Source organism: Eleginops maclovinus, chromosome 7, assembly GCF_036324505.1.
Source record: "Eleginops maclovinus isolate JMC-PN-2008 ecotype Puerto Natales chromosome 7, JC_Emac_rtc_rv5, whole genome shotgun sequence".
In the NCBI taxonomy this organism is placed as follows: domain Eukaryota; kingdom Metazoa; phylum Chordata; class Actinopteri; order Perciformes; family Eleginopidae; genus Eleginops; species Eleginops maclovinus.
Window position 1 is genome coordinate 5,841,429 of NC_086355.1, and position 19,911 is coordinate 5,861,339.

General features: G+C 39.8%; 2 protein-coding genes across 2 annotated transcripts; both read left to right on the forward strand.

Moving 5' to 3' along the window:
* The first annotated feature begins 6,063 nt into the window (after window positions 1-6,063).
* On the forward strand, window positions 6,064-11,494 carry otc (ornithine transcarbamylase). Its single transcript, XM_063887051.1, has 10 exons — window positions 6,064-6,270; window positions 6,373-6,511; window positions 6,628-6,709; window positions 7,530-7,617; window positions 8,320-8,473; window positions 8,968-9,090; window positions 9,632-9,685; window positions 9,769-9,918; window positions 10,522-10,659; window positions 10,801-11,494. The coding sequence occupies exons 1-10, from the start codon at window positions 6,188-6,190 to the stop codon at window positions 10,858-10,860; spliced, it is 1,071 nt and encodes a 356-aa protein (XP_063743121.1). The 5' UTR covers window positions 6,064-6,187; the 3' UTR covers window positions 10,861-11,494.
* Window positions 11,495-12,614: 1,120 nt separating this feature from the next.
* On the forward strand, window positions 12,615-19,044 carry gpr161a (G protein-coupled receptor 161a). The gene is made up of 6 exons (XM_063887824.1): window positions 12,615-12,821; window positions 13,725-14,112; window positions 15,216-15,937; window positions 16,091-16,198; window positions 16,834-16,959; window positions 17,549-19,044. The coding sequence occupies exons 2-6, from the start codon at window positions 13,769-13,771 to the stop codon at window positions 17,824-17,826; spliced, it is 1,578 nt and encodes a 525-aa protein (XP_063743894.1). The 5' UTR covers window positions 12,615-12,821; window positions 13,725-13,768; the 3' UTR covers window positions 17,827-19,044.
* Window positions 19,045-19,911: the final 867 nt, after the last annotated feature.

Genomic DNA, 19,911 nt, shown 5'->3' on the forward strand with positions numbered 1-19,911 from the left:
TCTACGCCCCTAACGTTAGTTTAAAACCCCCATAAGGCTCAAATTATAACTCGAACCCTGGGCCAGCTATTTACCCTCAAGGAAATGCCAGGCCGGCGCATGGAAGCTTCGTTCGGTCCTGTCTGGTGCAGCCACCTCAAAGTGCTGCTCGTTTCCGTCAGATTGCTCGTCCTGGCCGGCCAAACCTCTGTGGGTTGCTACGTTGTTGATCTGGGCTAGTGTTAAACAGACACAAACCCAAGTCATCTGTGCGATCGCCATGGCAGAGCTCCGGTCCAGTCTGATCCTCCCCTACAGCAGATAAAGCCCAGTGCTAGTGTGGTGGGGTGGTGCGTTTAATTGTGTGGACCGCACACCTGCATTAAATCACCTTCATTAACTCCAAACTCGGCACTGACGTGTGCGTTTTAACTGAAGGTGGCTTTAGACTCTGGAAATGTGTGCGGTTCCAGGATTTGCTGAAAATAAATTCTCCCCGCCAAAAGGGTATTGATTTTGATGAGTTGTTTTTAATTCACACAACATAGAGTAAATTATTAAAACAAAATCACAGAATACAGTCAAATAACCCTAAAAAGTCAACTGAACAAAGAGTACAGTTTACTCTGTATATTTTGGGAAACAGTGGTGTTTCAAGAGTGGGTTTTTTTTATTTTTAGAAAAGCCATTAAAGGAAATTGTAAGGACAATGCAATGAATATTTGTGGCATAGACTAATAGAAGTATATTATGTTGTGTTGTTGTGGGTGGGGAACGTGTTAAGAGTGCCGACCCGTTAGTGGGTGGGACCTAAGAGTCCCGGTCCTGTTGCCCTTAATTTCATTGATGTGTGCGTGTGCGTGTGCGTGTGTGTGATCAAACCAAACATGTAGCCTGACATTTCCAATATCAGCTGATTGACAAAGACACAGAGAGAATTAAATACAAATCCTTTTTGTGAATAAGGTGCCAATTATTTTCGCAAATTGAATTGAATGCATTTGATGTACAGTCGTTTCGAACAAAGGAAGATAGATAAAGCTGTTCTGGGTCACATATTGGAGCACACACACTCTGCATGTGTAACACATTTTGTTATTTACTTTTTCGGACCACTTTTTTTTTTTTATTGTGGTGCAAGTCCGACCTTCTGAGGCAGCAGATTTATCAGCGTTTGGCCAAGAAATGTCTAAACCGTGTCCACTAAACAGAATTATTTTCTTGTGCCCAGTGATGTAAAGTAAGCCTACTTAGGCAACATGTTGTACTTGTAGGCCTACTTTACTTGAGTATTTCAATATTATGCTACTTTGTAATTCTACCCCACTGCAATTCAAAAGTAAATAGTGTACTTTTACTTCACTACTTTTATTTAATACCTTTAGTTACTTTGCAGATTTGGATTCATTATAAATAACACTTTAGTTACACATGGATTAAATGCACAAGCTAACCAGCAGTACAAAGGTATGACAATTAGCTGAACATTTACCGGCTTTGATAACACTTTAATGCATCAATAATCAAAACATATAATATATTATGGGTCAATGCTTAGCGAGACTTTTACATTTGAGTATTTTTAGATGCCAAAACTGTTTTACTGTTTTACTTGACATTTTGATTGTGGGACTTTTAAATCACAGAGTATTCCTACACTACAGTGGCGGCTCCTGAAAAGAATCTCAGGGGGGGCAATTTTTTTCTGATAATGATTAAGGTGACCCATTCAATAGGTACATTAAGCAAGACCATGTCAATTTGTTGTTAGATGAGTAACTCAGACAGAGATCCCTCTTGTGTCCACTAGATGGCAACACACAGTGAGAGTAGTAAGTGACTTGATCGAAGAAGCTGCCTGCTTTTTTTACGTATTGACGAAAGCGCGTAAATGCAATCCCTCCCGGAACCCATAGAGACTGCATTTGAAAGCTCTGATATTTGAAAACAAATGCATTTTACATGAGTCTATGAGAGAACCCTGGAGCGATTTTCAACCTGACTGAAATCGCCCCTAATAAGCACGACTTTAGTTTGATTGGACAATGACGTTTTTGACAGATCTAACGTCTAGAACAGCCTTTCTCAAAGTGGGTGCCGCGGCACACTGGGGTGCCCCCTGACTGTGTCAGGGGTGCCGCCAAAAAAATTACGTATTCTGACATAATTTTAAAAAAATAATGCCCCCCCCAATTTAAAAAAAAAATTTGAATACATAAATACATTATTTTACCTACTAATGGATTACTAACATTGTAAATTAATGTTGATAATATATATAATTTTTATTTAAAAAATTTAAAATTTACAAATCTGACTCGCGGACCCGCCCACCGGGGTCAGATGCCAGCGCAGCGCATTGTTTGATTTAACTGCGAAAATACATTTAATTTCAAAAAGAGCAAGGGACAAGCAACAACAGCATGGATCGTTTTTTAAAAAGAAAAGCCCCACAAGAACCGGACATGATTGACTGTAACATGGAGCCTCAGCCTGCATGCGAGCCTTCGTCCACCAGCCCTGAGTCTGCATCATGGCTTGTTTGTGTAAGTGTGAGAGCGTGCCTGCGCTCTGCGTGCACGTCGACCTCTCTCTCTCTTCCTCTCTCATTGTGGATTATTGTGTGTGTGTGTGTGTGTGTGTGTGTGTGTGTGTGTGTGTGTGTGTGTGTGTGTGTGTGTGTGTGTGTGTGTGTGTGTGTGTGTGTGTGTGTGTGTGTAGGTGCGCGGATGGCACAGGTGGAAACACGGATGGAAACAAGGACTATGATGACGATGACATTTTTAAAACCTGCATCTTTTTCTTATTTTATTCATTGTATCTCATTTTATTTATTTGTTGTCATGTCCACCCCCTTTATTTTATTTTAACTGCATCCTGCACTTCATTTGAGTTCTCCTGGTCTCAATTTGTTGTTGAGTTCTTGCTTAGGCCTACTTCTTGTGGTTTTATGACATTTGTGACTGGTTTATTGTTTAGTGAAGCACTTCTGTGTTTTTAAAGGTGCTGCTAGATAAAGTTCCTATAAAGTTGTTATTATCATTATTATTATTCACAGTTCGTGTTGCACTTTACTGTCCCGTCAGGACATTTGCATTTATGTTTAGGCTATGCAGTTATGTAGTGTCGTTTTTAATCATATTTTACATTGGGGTGCCTTGGGATTTTATGCACTTTTGAAAGGTGCCCTGACTGAAAAAAGTTTGAGAAAGGCTGGTCTAGAACACTGATTACGACTGCTGCTGTGTTAGAAAAAAATCCCTCTTTTTCCCGTTGGTAGTGCATCGCCCAAATCGCCCTAATACACAAACCGCCCCTGTGTTATATCTAATTACTAATGTACAAGATCTGAGAACTTCTTCTACCTCTGGCTATGGTCGTCTTCCTCATCTTTTCATCTTCACTTCAGTTTAAATTAATATAAGCATGCAGCGTTCACTGGCTGTTTGTTGGCAAATGTGGGCATTGCGTGAAACTTGCGCCACATTTCGATTTTGTGATCATAATAGCCAGCTTTAATGATGCGTGTGGCTCTTTTTTGTAATAAGACTATAATCTATAGTTTTAAATTGAGTATAAGTCCAAATGTATAGGACAGTCTTTTGTAACACAGTGACGATTCAAAATGCATAGTGCTATATGAATAAGCAACTGCTTTACTGCTGCCACTACTACTACTACTACTACTACTACTACTACTACTACTACTACTACTACTACTACTAATTATAATAAAAATCATAATAATACGTTTTATATATAAAGCATACTTCACATTATAGGCCTATAAATTGACAACATACAAATTGTAATACAATAATCAAATAATAATCCTAAAGCAATGTCAGTGTGGAAAATATTTAACAGCAAAAGAGGTCTATGACTGAGAGACGACACCTACCGGGGAGACAATATGGCAGACATCCCAGACATTTGCTGAACAACACAATACTACCCAGATGCAACCGCAGCAAGCCCTGCAGGAAGTTGAACTTCCAATTATGAGCAGAAGAAAGAGAACGCAGAAAAAGCTAATACTGAGCACAGAGTACTACAGCTAATTAACAACTTGTGTTATATATATTTATACTTGTAGCGTCTCGCAATAGGAGAGTTTATTAACTCTTAACACAGGTTACTGTTGGCCGTAACCACGCCAAATCAATAAAGAGGCAAGTTAATGGTCACTCTAACGCATAGGCGCCGATACCGTGGGTGCTTCGGGGCCCGAGCACCCACGGAGATTGCCGAGCACCCACGGAGATTTAACCGCACACACGGAGATTGTCGAGGGTCGGGCTTTAAACTTTTTAGAGCACCCACCGGCAGAAACATAAATCGGCGCCTATGCTCTAACGCAACATTCACACGGTTCCGTTCCGTTAACGCTTACCGGACGGCGTATCTGGCGCTTGGGGTTAACGTGACCGGTTTGATTGGCTAGCGCTTGTACTGGCATATTTGCATACGCGGGATTTGATTGGCTGGCGCTTCCGTCAATGCTTGAAAAGTAGAACTTTTCTCAACTTTCACCGCGAGCAACGCAGCCCAAGCGAAGCAACGGAACCACAATGCAGTTCGGCAACGCTTGACGTCGCCCCATTCAAAATGAATGCGAAGGTGCATCACGCGTCAACGCAACGGAACCGTGTGGACGGGCGGTCAAAACAAATAAGCCCACTTTCCAGAGCTCGATAACGGAACGGAACCGTGTGAAGGTTGCGTAACACACATACTCCGTTAGCTTTTCGCTGTCTCGCTCTCAAGGAATCTCCCTTCTCGACACCGAACCAATCAGAAGAGACTCTCTCACTCACCTCACAGCCACACAATAACTGTCTATCAAAAGCAGTGACACGTTCGCTGACATTCTGTAAAATGTAAATAAACTCTGAAAAATAAAACACATGAAAACATCCACATTATAACCAGTCTCGAACACCCTTCCTCCCAAAGTGTAGTATTACAGAGCTGCCACGACAACATAGTGCAGGTGTCACTTCAGTCAATCACTCCAACCAAGGATGGATTAGCCTACTGCACGGGCCTACCGGGCCCAGGCCCAGGGGCCCAAGGGCCAAGGGGGCCCTGAAGACCAAGCCTCTGCGCTACCATTTCAATATTGTCTCTACAACATAATACAATTAAAGGGGCCCTGAAGCCATAACATTGGTTACATTACATACATTATGTAATATATCTCAATAGGGCCCCTCAATCATATGCCACAGTTGTGTAATTAATTCATCCCTCATACGTTAAAGCCCCCCCCCCCCCCCAAATTAAAAATAATTGCGATAGGTCATATAGTGCTCCTGAACCACAGCTTATCAATGTTATTCATCCGTAATATCGGGAAAGGGCCCTTAAATCAGTTAGGATGGGGTAGGATATACCATAAAGCAGGGGTTCCCAACCTTTTGCAAGCTGGCCCGCCCTTTCGAAGGTTAGAATATTGTCAAGCCCCCCACTCCCCCTCAACCTTGATGACGATGCATGATTTCAAGCAGTTTTCTTATGAGTGATGTGATCTGTGTGATGTAGGGGTTTGGACCCCTTGCATTGCGCCTGCTTATTTTTGACTTATGTGCCTATGTGTGTTCTTTGACTTGTTGTAAATCCTCAAGATACACGTGAATAAAATTTGACTGTGCTTTTAGCGCAACCTTTAACACCGCTGATTTGCGCGTGAGGGTGAAGTTAACGTGGTGCTTCTTTTTTTTTGTTGGGGGGGGGGGGGGGGCAACGACTCTTAATCCGTCCCTGACTCCAACAGCACAGTGCATTTACATGCCAATTTTATTTGAGCCCTCCCTTAAAGCAAAACCTGTATAAAACTGGATTTATTTGCATACAAACTATAATAGCCAGCTATAGCTCTTTCACACACCGTCCATACGTTGTATGTTGGGGGGGGGGGTCAGTATTTATGATACATTTAATTGCTGCTGTAAACCATAAAGATATGTCCTAGCTCTTCCCTCAATTCCTTATGGTATCACGCCTAGCAGTGCCGCCGTAGAATTGTGACATTTTGGGCTATCCTGATGTTCAAAAGACATTTTGTTTTTCATTTAGTGAAGCCACGCCTCGGCTCCTGGTCTTGCCGTGACGCCACGCTGCATGTCATCTGGAGACAGGCGGTGAATGGAAGTGAACTCTGAGGAAATACTCCCACAGCATTACGCGTTTAATGTATTGAGTTGCAATGTCTGCTAAACTGTTTTCCGTGAACACCGTCGCTTTTAAATGTTTGAAAACTCTCCAAGACTGTTCGACACGAGGGTTTAGGTAAGAAGCTCCGGATATCTTTATTTTAAAAATAAGCAATGCGATCATTATTAGTAAAAATGCTAAAGCATGGGTTATTTCCTCGTTGTGGTTATTTCTCAGGATTGGAGCTGCATCCCTTGGTTCAGTGGATTTAAAAGGTCGCAGCTGCCTGACTCTGAAAGACTTCAGCTCCGAGGAAATCAGGAGGCTGCTGTGGGTTTCGGGGGATCTAAAACATCGGATCAAGCATGAAAAACAGGTAGCTTACATCAGTCTATAACGTCAACTTAAGTGTCCATTTGTTGAGTGTCTTCAGTGTTACTGCAGCCACAGGCTGCGTCGTTTTAAGGAAGGTTTCTGTCATTTCTATTTCAGTATCTTCCTCTCCTGCAAGGAAAGTCGATTGCAATGATATTTGAGAAGAGGAGCACCAGAACAAGAATGTCTACAGAAACAGGTGTCAAGTTTTTACATATTTCAAAAGGTGGTATAAAGACACTGAGCAGTTTTCAAGTGTTACATTTACACTAGAACCTTTTTTTCAACAAGGATCTGGTTTATGGTTTACGGTGCAATTCTAACCTGAAAGATATATATCCATCCATGTAAAATATTGATAATGGTGTAAATAGTATAACATACTACTAAATATCAACATGACCTATTACACTCACACATTAAATAGATTAAAGTATGGAGAACAATCTAGCAGAAATGTAACATCTGACACTGTAAGCAGGGCTGAGACTAGTCATCCGTGCGTTGAACGGTGTAAAAGTCACTTGTGTTTGGACACAAAAGAACTGCTGAAAATTGACTTTCAGTGCATCCCAGGAACAAAAAAATCTGCTGCTATTTCCACTCCTCTTTTCCCTGTTCTGCTGCCATTCAACACTCACATGAGGCTACTCTTTTTCTCAAGTATACTTTTATTGTGTTATAAGCAAGTCTAAAATATATACACAGAAAATCTGTAGCATGCACAGCAGACATGGAGATTATTATCTATATCAGAGGACCCCAACATGCCGTCTCGTGTCAAATAACAATCACCCTTACTAGCCCCATCCTCAAGCAGGCATTGAACTAATTACATAAACACAATTTTAGTGTATATTTTGCATAAACCTTCACTTTGACGAAACCTTTTGGATTTGTTCTGAACATTTCAACGTTGTAATGAAATACGGCAAATGTTTGGGTATTGTTAATACTTATTCTTGTCTGTTCAGTTGACCATTAAAGAGATTAATGTTGTCTTAACCCTATCATTACAGGCTTTGCTTTGTTGGGTGGGCACCCCTGTTTCCTCACCTCTCAGGACATCCACCTGGGAGTGAATGAGAGTGGCACCGACACAGCTAGGTAAGTCTTACTTCTATGATTGCTTTTCTAGAAATAAAATGAAAGTAATATCAATCTGTTTTTTGATGTGGGTTGTAGTGGTTGACCCATATGGGTTTTAAATGGCCGATGTTGATATTTAGAACGCATGATAGCTGACAGCCTATATATATTTTTGAAATCTGATTAAATAGAACAGTTTCAAAATATCAATAATACAAAACCTGCTGAACATAAATGACCATTTGTTATAAATATTTTTTTAAATAATCATGAATTACCTTTTTAGTGCTCTTTACAACAGCATTCATCCACAGAAAGCAGAGTCTCTTTGTTTCTGAGAATAACTGCAAATGATAAAAAGTTAATAAACAATGTTAGTGTAGTGGCCTTTCTGGTGTTGGCTCAGTGAAATAGTGGATTTCAAAAAATCAGTCTTGTGTGCACAGGCATTGGTTGAAGCCTATTTTCTCAGAAAGGCATAAATCGATCTACTACTTGTAGGTTTCATATGCACACTACATTAAAGAGAAATCCTAAATATGATTGCGTGTTTCAGTGTAACATATTTGAATGATTGTGAATCTTCAAGGTGGTTACAGTCATATTGTGTTTCCACCGCTGCGACTAGTTACTGAAGAGAAATAAAAGTGTGGCTCTGTATAAGAATCGCAACGCACTGGGTACATGCATGCCTTTGTGATTTCTTACGTCCTTCCAAAGGGTTCTCTCGGGGCTCTGCGATATTGTTTTGGCACGAGTTTACAGCCACTCAACACTGGAGGAGCTGGATAAGGAGGCGTCCATCCCCATCATTAATGGCCTGTCTGACCTCTACCACCCAATTCAGATTCTGGCTGACTTCCTCACTTTACAGGTACTGCAACTCCTACGCATACTGCATTTTAAATACAAGTGTCTTCATGTGCTGCATTAAATGAGTTCTATTATGCACATGTTCAGATTCATGTTTGTAATTTTTGCTTTTAACGTGACATGTTTACTTGCTTTCATGTTCCCAAAGCTCTTTATGTTTCTCATACTGCCTGTCCTGCAGCAACTCTTTTCACCCTCTGTCTGAAACCAGAGCCCAGTCTGCTCTGATTGGTTAGCTGGCTTTTTCTGTTGTGATTGGTTAACTGCTTCAATATGTCCCGCCCCTTAGTTTATTAGGGAAAACTTCAAAAATCATAATAGGGCTCCTTTAAACAGTACCATGCCATACCAAACCTTACCACAAGGTGGCCAAGTATAAAGACATTGGATGTTTTATTGAAAGATCCTCAATTTCATTGCACTTGTAATATGAAAATTACTAAATAAATATACAAATTAAATAGTGATTTCTAAATGCCACTAATTCTTTTCCAGGAGCACTATGGGTCCCTCAATGGACTAACAGTGAGCTGGATTGGAGATGGGAACAACGTGCTCCACTCCTTTATGATGACTGCAGCTAAATTGGGAGTTCATCTTAAAATTGCTACACCAAAGGTTTGCATTGCTTTATTATTTCATATACAATGTACCTTTTTTTTTAACGGTACTTCCTGTTATCTCTATTAGATTCTTGTTTTTGTTTGCAATTACAGAATCTCCCTACTTGCTTGTTGTGAGCAGGGCCATTATCATAAAAAGCAATGAAATGAAAATAATCAGTGAAATAAATATCTTGTCGTGCATTAAAACTAAAAATATAACTTTCCTTTAAGAATAAAGAAAAACTGAAACAAAACTACAATTATATTGATTGGTTAGAAGGACAGTAATACAAACAAATGACTAATTAAGGTAAGTAGATTTTGTTTTCTAGCTATAATACATTACTACATGAATTGTTGACATTGTAACCAAAAAAAAAAAAGAGGGAATTTATTTGCCTTTTAAAAATAAAACTGAATTTATAAAGCTGACATGAAATCAAAATGTAAAGCTAAATCTGCATTAGAGAAAACAATGTAAAAACAACAACATCATTTTGCAAAAACAGCCCAGGCAACCATCCCTAAAGCTAAAAGGTTGTCTTTATCCCCAGGGGTATGAGCCAGAGAGGAGGGTAATTCAAGAGGCACAAAGGCTCTCCAAAGAGGTGAGGTCTCCTACATTATTTGTCATCATTATCATTAACAGACCTCTAGTAAAATGACTTGCATTACATTGCCGTTGTCTCAGCATGGGACCCAGCTTGTCCTGACCTCTGACCCGATGGAGGCCGCCCACGGCAGCAATGTTCTGGTCACCGACACCTGGGTCAGCATGGGACAGGAGGAGGAGAAGAAAAAGCGGCTAAAAGACTTCAAGGGTTACCAGATTACAATGCAGGTAAAGAAAGATATTGTCTTATTAATATTAAGAAGCTACTTTTTGACCTAAAGAGGCAAAGTGTCACCGATAACATGCAAGTAGCTTTTGGAAAAGTTTTTGGGTATTTTTATGTCTGTGCCTGTTCTAGCATGGGAACCTTTAGACAGCTGTACACACTTCTTAACATAAAAAAAACAAAGTCTCAAACATGCTACTGACTGTAACCAAAGCATTTTGCAAATTGTTTGTATGGTAAACTACTTAATACAGACTTCAGCTTGCTTATCAATCAGCAAGCAAGCTTTGACAAAAATGTGTGCACAGACCGTGATTATATAGTTGTGATTACAGCAATTAAGTTGGTCAATAATAATATTGACTACTTTTCAAAGGAGCCATTTCGAATTTCTCATAGTAAGACCCAGTGTTCCCATGTGCCCTAAGTCTAAATATAGTGATAGTGATGGTATAATTTTCCTGAAAACGATTACCGTCATTATTTAGTCAATAAGAGTGACTGAATTAATCTCAAGTAATAGCAAGTTATGATTCCGCATAGGAGCACAATTATTCCCATGGTGAAATGTGTCTTTACTCCATGTTTGCACTGGACCTCTATAGACAGGAAGTGTGGCCAAACCAGACTGGACCTTCCTGCACTGTCTCCCCCGGAAAATGGAGGAGGTGGATGATGAAGTATTCTACTCATCCCGCTCCCTCGTCTTCCCCGAGGCAGAGAATAGAAAGTGGACAATTATGGTGAGTAACCTGTTTATGATTATTATTATTGTTATTATTATTATTATTATAACTATGGGTTTAATTTGATCCTTTCATTATAGTCCTTGCCTCCCGTTTGATTCTCTGCGTGTTGAACGTCACAACTGTCTTCTCTTTCAGGGTCTGATGGTTTCTCTTCTGACCGACTACACTCCACAGATCCCCATGCAAAAGTTTTAACGTCAGGTCATAGGGGGGAATTTCACACATGATGTAACACAGCTTATTAATGCATAGGTCAATATCAGATGTCATTAAATGATGTCACCATAACAACACTAGATTTACATCGTCAACTCACTTTGGGATAAATAGTGTTCATGGTATTGTTTGCCTGGTCTTACCATTGAATTATAAGCCTGAGTTTACAGTTCACAACCTACATTTACTGTGATAGTGGTGATGTCTTTGCTGGACATATGTGTGTATGAAAAGATTACTAAGCCTTTCTTTAACTTGTTTAATGTTGTCTTGACTTTACAAAGGTCTTTAACAACTTGGAATCTTGACAGATATAAAGCAATCGGGCTGAATGTGACTGAACACATTTCCTTGCAATCTCACCAAATGATTTATGTAGCAGCTATAACTCCTTAGTGTTGTTACATTGTTTAAGGAAGTGCACATGGGTTGTGTGCCTGATCCAAATAAATGCCCCGCTCCCAAAGGACGTGTATAAAGAGTCTTTGACGAAGTAAAAATGTTATTAAACAATCAAGTTGTAGTTTTTATTTTTCATTATTGAGATAAACAGAAAGATAATTCACTACTAAACTACTAATGTGCATTGTTGAATAAAAACATTTAAAATTGACTCCACATTAAAATGCTTTGACTTGTTTCGGTTAGTGAATGACCAAATTAATGTTCACACATAACATTTATTTGTCTCTTTTTAAACCATGAAACATCCAATTTACTGTTAAGTGAATTTTTTGGGTTTGACAGGGCTATACACACTATATGACTGATGTTAACTTTTACAGCATATTTCTTTGTTAGTGCTAGGGACCGCCTTTTAAGAAGTATTTGGGATATTTATGTTTATATCCACCTGTATATTATTTTGTCTACCTCCTGTAGAGGTTGTAATATTTGGACATAGTGCGCCGTCCAATGGAAGCAGTCTGTAACGACTCTGCTCTCCGATTGGATAACGTAAGGCGACGTGCTGACGATGTTGATGTGAGCGAATCTCTGATCCACGTGGGTGGTCCGGCCAGCTCATTCATAAACACCAGCAGACTGTCATTAAAAATAAATACAAATGCGTACATAGATTTTTGTTAACCTGACTACAATGCCTCACTACATGTTTCATTTGAAACAGGATCAACTTAACTTTTAAGCTTTCGACACATACAGTGTCATGATTATTACAAATCAGCATAGCAAAAGCACAACAAGCTACACAATCTAAACAGTGTTGTAAAGTACACTAAGTACGTTAAGTTGAGTACTGTATTAAAGCACCATTTTGAGCTACTTAGCTACCTAACTTGAGTATTTAGATGTTTTGCTACTTTTCACTTTTACCCCACTACTATTTAGAGGTAAATGGTGTACTTTTACTCCACTACATTTATTTAGTACCTTTAGTTACTTTGCATATATGGAGTAATGATGTAAAATTCCAATTGGCTGCACCTTTACTAAAAACATACAATATATAATTCAGTAATTTGCCGATCTGCACAATGACTACTTTTACTATCATTAAGTATTTTAAGTATATTTTGATGCTTACACTTTTCTACTTTTATTTGAGTAACATTTTTGATTGCATGGCTTTTACTTGTAACAGAGTATTCAAACACTCTGGTACTTCTACTTCAATCTTAATGCAACATCTGACTACTTTGCTATACTATGAAAACAAGAGAATTGTGAGTGTGGGACCACCCATACAGTGAAGGAGTCTGCGAGGGGAGTCTGAGGAGGAGGAGGACGCCATTGCTGCAGCTGGCCGTCTGTGATTTAGGACAAACGTTATCAAACTTCACAAAGTCGAGGGGGCTTTTCGGACATTTTTCACGCTCATTACCCTGTTACTGGGTTATACTTTGAAATCGGACAAGTAGGATGGACGGCTTGCATTTGAGTAGGACACAATGTGGATCCACAGCGCCGAACCAGAGCAGGTAAAGAGAGCAGTGTGTCGGGGGGGACAATGGGAGAAAGTTTCAGCTAACCTAGGCTAACTAACGGTAGTTGTTTTAGCTATAGGCTTTAACGTTACTACTGACATTTTTACAAAGCCTACATTTGTCAGCAACACATACAGTAACTTCAACTGTCGCAAACTTGTAGGTTAAACTATTTTTTAAAGTCTTACTTTAACTCTCCAAAAGGTTAACGCCATGGTGAGAGATTTTAACACATTTGCCTTTCTACTGAAAACACTATTAAAAAAAAGAAGCTAACGGTTGATAACTGACCGTTGGTTTGAATTCAAACGCACTTCCATTAGCGGTACGTTGCTAGAGAATAACTGAAACCAATTCACAGGCGGTTTAATGACGAGGAGTTTTGTTTGAGCCTCCTGGCGTTTGATTTCAGTTTACGCTTATAAATAATGGGTCGGTTTCACGTCTTCGTCCTGTTGTTATCGTCCCGGAGGATGATACAATTTTAAGCTAGGAGCAGAAATACCATCCAGATCCTCCATTCATTTAAAAATCTATCGAATTATGAAATAAATAATTATAATATAACATATATCCGTAGCATATAACACTAAGTTGTTGTTGTTTTAAGGACTTTGTTTGCCTTTTAAACCTATGATGTGTTTTGTAAATGATCCTTGAATCCTTAAAAAAAGAGAATGTACTATAGTAAAATGTATAGGATAATGTTTTACTTTGAAATGTAGTAGACTAAATCAATAGAACAAGTATCTCAATTCTGTTTGGCACTGTATTGATTAAATGTGCTTAATGTCACAAACGTTTTTGGCAGCCATTGGTATGCCAGTATGGCTTTTTAACAGTTGAATTTGAATACCTTTATGGTGGTCCCTTCTTTCCACGTCCTTTCACTTGCAGTCTCCAACCGTTCCTTCACCTGTGTGGTGGCCCAGCCTGTCACCATGAACACCAGTAGGAACTGTACCTCAGTGGGGCATGGTGAGGGTCTGGCTGCCCTGGAGTCTGTCTCCATCGTGACCATCACACTCCTTGCCGGCCTGGGGAACTTCATGATCGTGGCAACCCTCTATCGCAGGCCTTATCTGCTCACACCCAGCAACAAGTTTGTATTCAGCCTGACCCTGTCCAACCTGCTGCTGTCCATGCTGGTGCTGCCGTTCGTGGCTGTGAGCTCAGCAAAGAGGGAGTGGGTGTTTGGGGTGGTGTGGTGTAACTTCACTGCCCTGCTGTACCTACTCATCAGCTCGGCCAGCATGCTCACCCTCGGAGCTATTGCCATTGACAGGTTAGTGCTGGAAAATGTAATTCATAGGTACTATTACAAGTCATTTTCTGTTGGTATAGCAATACGAAGGACATCTTACATTGCATAAAGTAACTAGATCTAGAGTTTACAATATATTTAATATCAGGTCAAGTATTATTATGGTATCAGTTACATCAGAGCTATGTTACACTAAATCATTGGTGTCCCTGCACCCAAAAGTCAAAGACTTAAATATATTTGATTGGTTAGTTACTGTTAAATAATATTATTAACAAAGCTTTATTTATAGAGCACTTTTCTTACAGCACGTGCAGCTGAGCTCAAAGTGCTTTACAAAATCATAAGTTAATACCACCAACAAGAAATTCCCCTTAGTTCAGATATTTTCAGACCTTTACAGATGCATGCAGCATAGCAACAAAATGTAACATCTTAACAGGTTAAGAGACACATAGAAGTAAAAGGTATGGTCATAAAATAAATAATGATTCCTCTCGGAAAAATATGTGAATCAATGCAAAGATATAAAACCATACAAAATAAAAGCAAAAACGTACAATAAACTGTAAAAGGATGATAGTAATAAAACCTTCATAATTATAATAAAGGGTAAACATATTAAAAGGCCAACTTAAAAGGAATTGTGCTTTTTAAAAGTTAAAACCCTTTAAGACCATAGAATAAATAAAACTATATAAAAGTAGGTAAATAACTAAGGCTAAAAGACCAATTAAAGGAGGGTGTCGCTAATCTAAAAAGATGTGTCTTTAGCTGTCGTTTAAACACTTCAGGTGGTTTGGGATTGACATTGAATACTGGTTAAATTATTCTTATTCCTGGTACCCTAAGTAAAGATCTACTGCTAAGCACACACTCCTTACTGTTCTCACTGCTTTCCTAATTCCCCCCGTCCTCTTGGGGAATTTGTGATAACAGTGCATGTATTTGTTCTCCTGCGCTTGTAGCTTGTTGCGATTATACTTGACAGAGGTCGGGGTGGTGTTGCAGCTTTAGCTTCTAAATCACTGATTGATTTCTGAGCAACCTCTGTGATATTTGCACCAAAAGTTTCCTTTCAACAGTTTTTTTCTCCTAAACCAGGTTCTCATTTATCCCAACAGGTACTATGCAGTGCTTTACCCAATGATCTACCCCATGAAGATCACAGGAAACCGGGCAGTTGTTGTGATAGCTTACGTGTGGCTACACTCCCTGGTGGGCTGTCTGCCTCCTCTGTTTGGCTGGTCTTCCTTCGAGTTTGACTGCTACAAGTGGACCTGCGTTGCTTCTTGGCACAGGGAGCCAAGCTACACGGCCTTCTGGGTCACCTGGTGCACCCTTCCCCCCTTATTCATCATGCTGGCCTGTTATGGTGTAATCTTCCGTGTTGCACGCATGAAAGCCAGGAAAGTACACTGTGGGACAGTTGTTGTGACCCATGATGACCCTAATGGAGCTCAGAAGAACGGACGCAAAAACTCAAGCACCTCGACATCCTCTAATGGGAGCCGACGGAGCCTGGTGTATGCAGGGAGTCAGTGCAAGGCCTTTGTTACCATCTTAGTAGTCATCGGCACCTTCTTTATGACATGGGGGCCATATGTTGGGGTGGTGTGTACGGAGGCTATTTGGGGACAGGGGAGTGTTTCTCAGGGACTGGAGACGTTCGTAGCGTGGCTCTCTTTCTGCAGCGCGGTCTGCCACCCGCTCATCTACGGTCTGTGGAATAAAACGGTGAGGAAGGAGCTGCTGGGGATGTGTTTCGGCGATCGCTACTACAGGGAGTCATTCGCTACGCGGCATAGAACGTCCCGCCTCTTCAGCATCTCCAACAGAATAACAGGTGGGAGAACAGCAGCAGCTGTTTGTCATGCAAATCCTTCATTTTTAATATACTTATTTATGTTAGATTACAAAATCATAGACCAAAACACCAATGCTTGATGTTGTACCGCTTGTTTGAGATCTTGATTGTGTGTTTTTTTTTCTTCTTCAGATTTGGGTATGTCACCACACCTGACAGCCATGCTGGCGGGCGGAGGACATCTGCTGGCCCCGGGCAGCAGCACTGGTGATACCGGCTTCAGTTTCACTCAGGACTCATGTAAGTGTAACGCAAAGAAGAAGAAAAATAATACCTGTGTGACCTACTTCCATACAACATAATAATTCCTAACCTTTGAAAGGCCATTGGGTTGTCTTCAAATGTCTTTTCCTATTAACATTCACCAAGAAAAGGTTACGATTGCTGAGAACCAAGAATAAGTGATCTAAAATAATGTAATCACTTATCAAGATTTTAAGGAAATGTAGTTGAATTAATTATTTCTAAACTACAATATCCTGTAGTCTAGTCTCATATTTAATGCTTTATAATGTTAGTATTCATTTATATTTATAACAGCTAACCAGCGGTTGTGATATCCTCAAAAGTTCCATCTTCCCTCACTGTGTTCCTGCTATTATGGGACTTGCACGCATAAACATGATGTTCAGAACTCTATTGCGTCACCCTCCCAAAGCTTTGTTACAGGGCGCCTCACATTCCTGTTTCACAGCTCATGTTTTTAGTTAAAGGTGGCAAGTAATGTCATGTTTAAATACAAAGAAACATCACCAATCCATTTCTGTACCTTTTTTATTAAGATAGTTCCTACTTATGCAGTTTTCCCCCTCAATTGAACCTTCTAATAAACCCTTTCCATTTACCTTTTTGTGTCCGTGATGATTCCCCTGCAGGCACAGATGTGATGCTGCTGGATAACTTCTCCACAGACGGGTCCTCCCACCTACAGAACCAGTCGAATACGTCCGGGAAGAGGAGGAGCTCTGTCACGTTTGAAGACCAGGTGGAGCAAGCCAAAGGTAACAATCATTTCCAAAACTCCACGAAACATCTGAGAGGAATGGAGTTTGCTTTCATACTTTGAGGGTTTTTAAAAAATGACAAAAAACAGGACGAGACCAGGTCACACCGCAGGGAAGACAGCTAGCAGGTAGCAATCTGGATGGCACCCACCTGTCACTCAAAGCAAGCATGCCCCAAATATTGCATAACTTTAAATTTGATAAAATGTAAATGGGTGAGCTGTAGTAAAAATCCACCTCTTGTGCATTTGTCATGTTGGCCATTTTATCATGGGGCTCTTTTGTAGCCATTCAATGAACAGCAGTTTTTGGCTCTTCTTTATAGGCTTGATGGAAATCCCAATCTGGACTATTGCAATGTTTAAATCACAGTAAGCACAATGTTCACTTGATGGCTAAATATGAGATATTGTTGAGCTGCTCATATCCTAGCCTACAAACAGTATTTTACAGATTTTAAAAAAATAGTCTGGTCCAAATCTTGTTAGTGGGCGAGTGCCTGAATTGCCTTACGGTTTGAAAAGTTACAAACCACTGTGAAACCTACCATTTGTATAATGGTTTTCTGCGTGTTTTTTCTCGTCAGCTGAAAACAACAACACATCCTCAGTTCAAATCCACGCAGAGGAACTCAAATCTCTCGACACCTTCGCCTCCTGTTTGGCGATGGCCATAGAGAGCGACGCTAAGCTCACCATGTTCGGCGAGGGTCTGGCTTTACCGGGGGGACTGTTTACGACCAGGGCAGCACCGAGACCCAGATACCTGGACGGTCAGAGACTAAGGCTGGAAAGTATCGACGAAGGCATCGTTAAAGATGACAGAGATGAAGAAGAGCAGGACATGGAGGAAAAACTAGCCTGAACACAGCAGGTCTGTACATTTGGTAAACACACTTATAAACTGCAGGCTGTGGTGCATGTTATGAAGTCTGATCTCTACATATGGGTACTCAATACTTGAAATTATTAGGAAACAGGAACAGCGCGCTATTCATTCCACTATGTTGGACCAATTGCACACATCAGTGCAAGCTTAGGTATGGATTCATGTAATCAAATAGGAAGCCTTTACTACTGTTACCTTAATGATCGGATTGCTGTAGTAATGTTTAATGTTCGTAATGACCTGAAAACGTTGGTTCATTTTCACACATTTTCGTGGCTTACTAGGATATTGTTAAAAATTAGGAACACCTTAAGCTTTTCCTACGATAAGTCTAAAAGTCGGGTATGAAATAGTGTGTATGTATTGCTCAGGCCGGCTCTACTTGTAGTATTGATGGTGTCTGCAGAGTGAGTATTATTAGAAAGTTCTGGCATTTCATGATTATTTGTTAAGTTATTGCACTTGAACATGCGTGTGCTTGTTCTCATAGAAACCACTCATTTCGTATCAGTAAAGGCAATTATTACTGAGAGTTCTGTCTTTTCGGATTACTGCCCGAGGGGTAGTACATGAGCAGTGATGTAGTGAACAGGACATCAAGTAACATTTCGATGTAATCATTAAGACTGTTGTATTAATGTTAAGTCCCACATTTCATAATATTATGCTTACTGAGAAGTATACACTGACCATATCAGAAATAAATGACTGTTTTTCTTTGAAATCAAAATGAAATTGTGTTCAGAGTTGAAGTGTGAGAAACTGGTCTTAATCTTCACGATGTGTCTTAGTAAATATTAGTCGGTGCATGTGGTTTACCTCAGTTTATACCCTCCATTGCTCCCTTTACTATTATGAAAAGAACTCAGAGGCATTTGTAATGAGTGCTTCAGTCTTACCTCGTATCTTTGTATTATATTTGAACGGTACTATACACCTGAGAAGTGATGTAACCTTTTGATTTTCTCTATACAGTAAGTATTAAAACAAATATTTGCATAACAGTTTTGTATCAAAATTCTTATATTAAAACGTTTTTTTCTTACATATAATTGTCTGAACCTTCATTATGTTTCGTTTGTGTCGCTGTGAAAAGATACAACAGCTACCAAAACAACGCTCAGCTGTCCTGCAATAGTTAACAAACTGGGGCTATGACCAGTGTGTGCCTCTGAGGTATTCCCATTATATTCATGTCAAATTCTCAGGGTGAGGATTGAAAAATCAAGACAGCAGAGGATGTTTGGAAAGAAGAATGCGAGTCCAGTTGAAGACTACAAGTTAGAAAAATGGTTATTAGACAAATATTCAGCTCACCAGACATCGGGATGTTGCTGCTCCTGATCTCTGCTTGACGCTCAGGACAGACCACATGATTTTGTTGCTTACAGTTTTGAATTGGTCTTAAACCTTAAATTGAAGCCAAGCGGATGACCAGAGCTGTCCCAGATGTCTTATTTTACATGTGAAGCTTCTATTGAGGTCGCAACTTTAAATATCCATCATCATTCTACGAAAAAAAAGGACAAAATGAAATCCTTTTAAATGTTCTGGCTCAGGGAGTCTACAAATCAGAAGGCCATTGGTTTGAGACAACACATAATTCCAAATTGCTCCGTGTCGATGGAACCGAAGTGTATGCAAGTCACTTTATATAAAAGCATCAGCTAAATGACATGTCATGAATAATACAAATGTCTGTGCATGCCTCCCTGGTTTTGGCAAATGTAAGAGAGCAGTGAGTTTTTAAAAGGCTTCAAAACAAATATAGATGGATGCAGAATATTTTTGATGGATAAAAACACGTGGTTATTTTTCAATAACTTCCCTTCTAAAACGCTCTGGAGTTATTGGAAATGTTTGGATCACATGAGCCAAGAGTTGAATCAAAAACGAACAATATGAGTGTAGCCGAATGGTATCCAAATGTTGTTTCAACAGAACGAAAATGCATTCAAAAAGAGCTGCGCAGTTCCGAATGTTGACTATATTTCAAAATGAACATTATGAATAAAGCTTCAACGTATGTGGTGGACCCCTAATAATGACAAACAGTCTTAT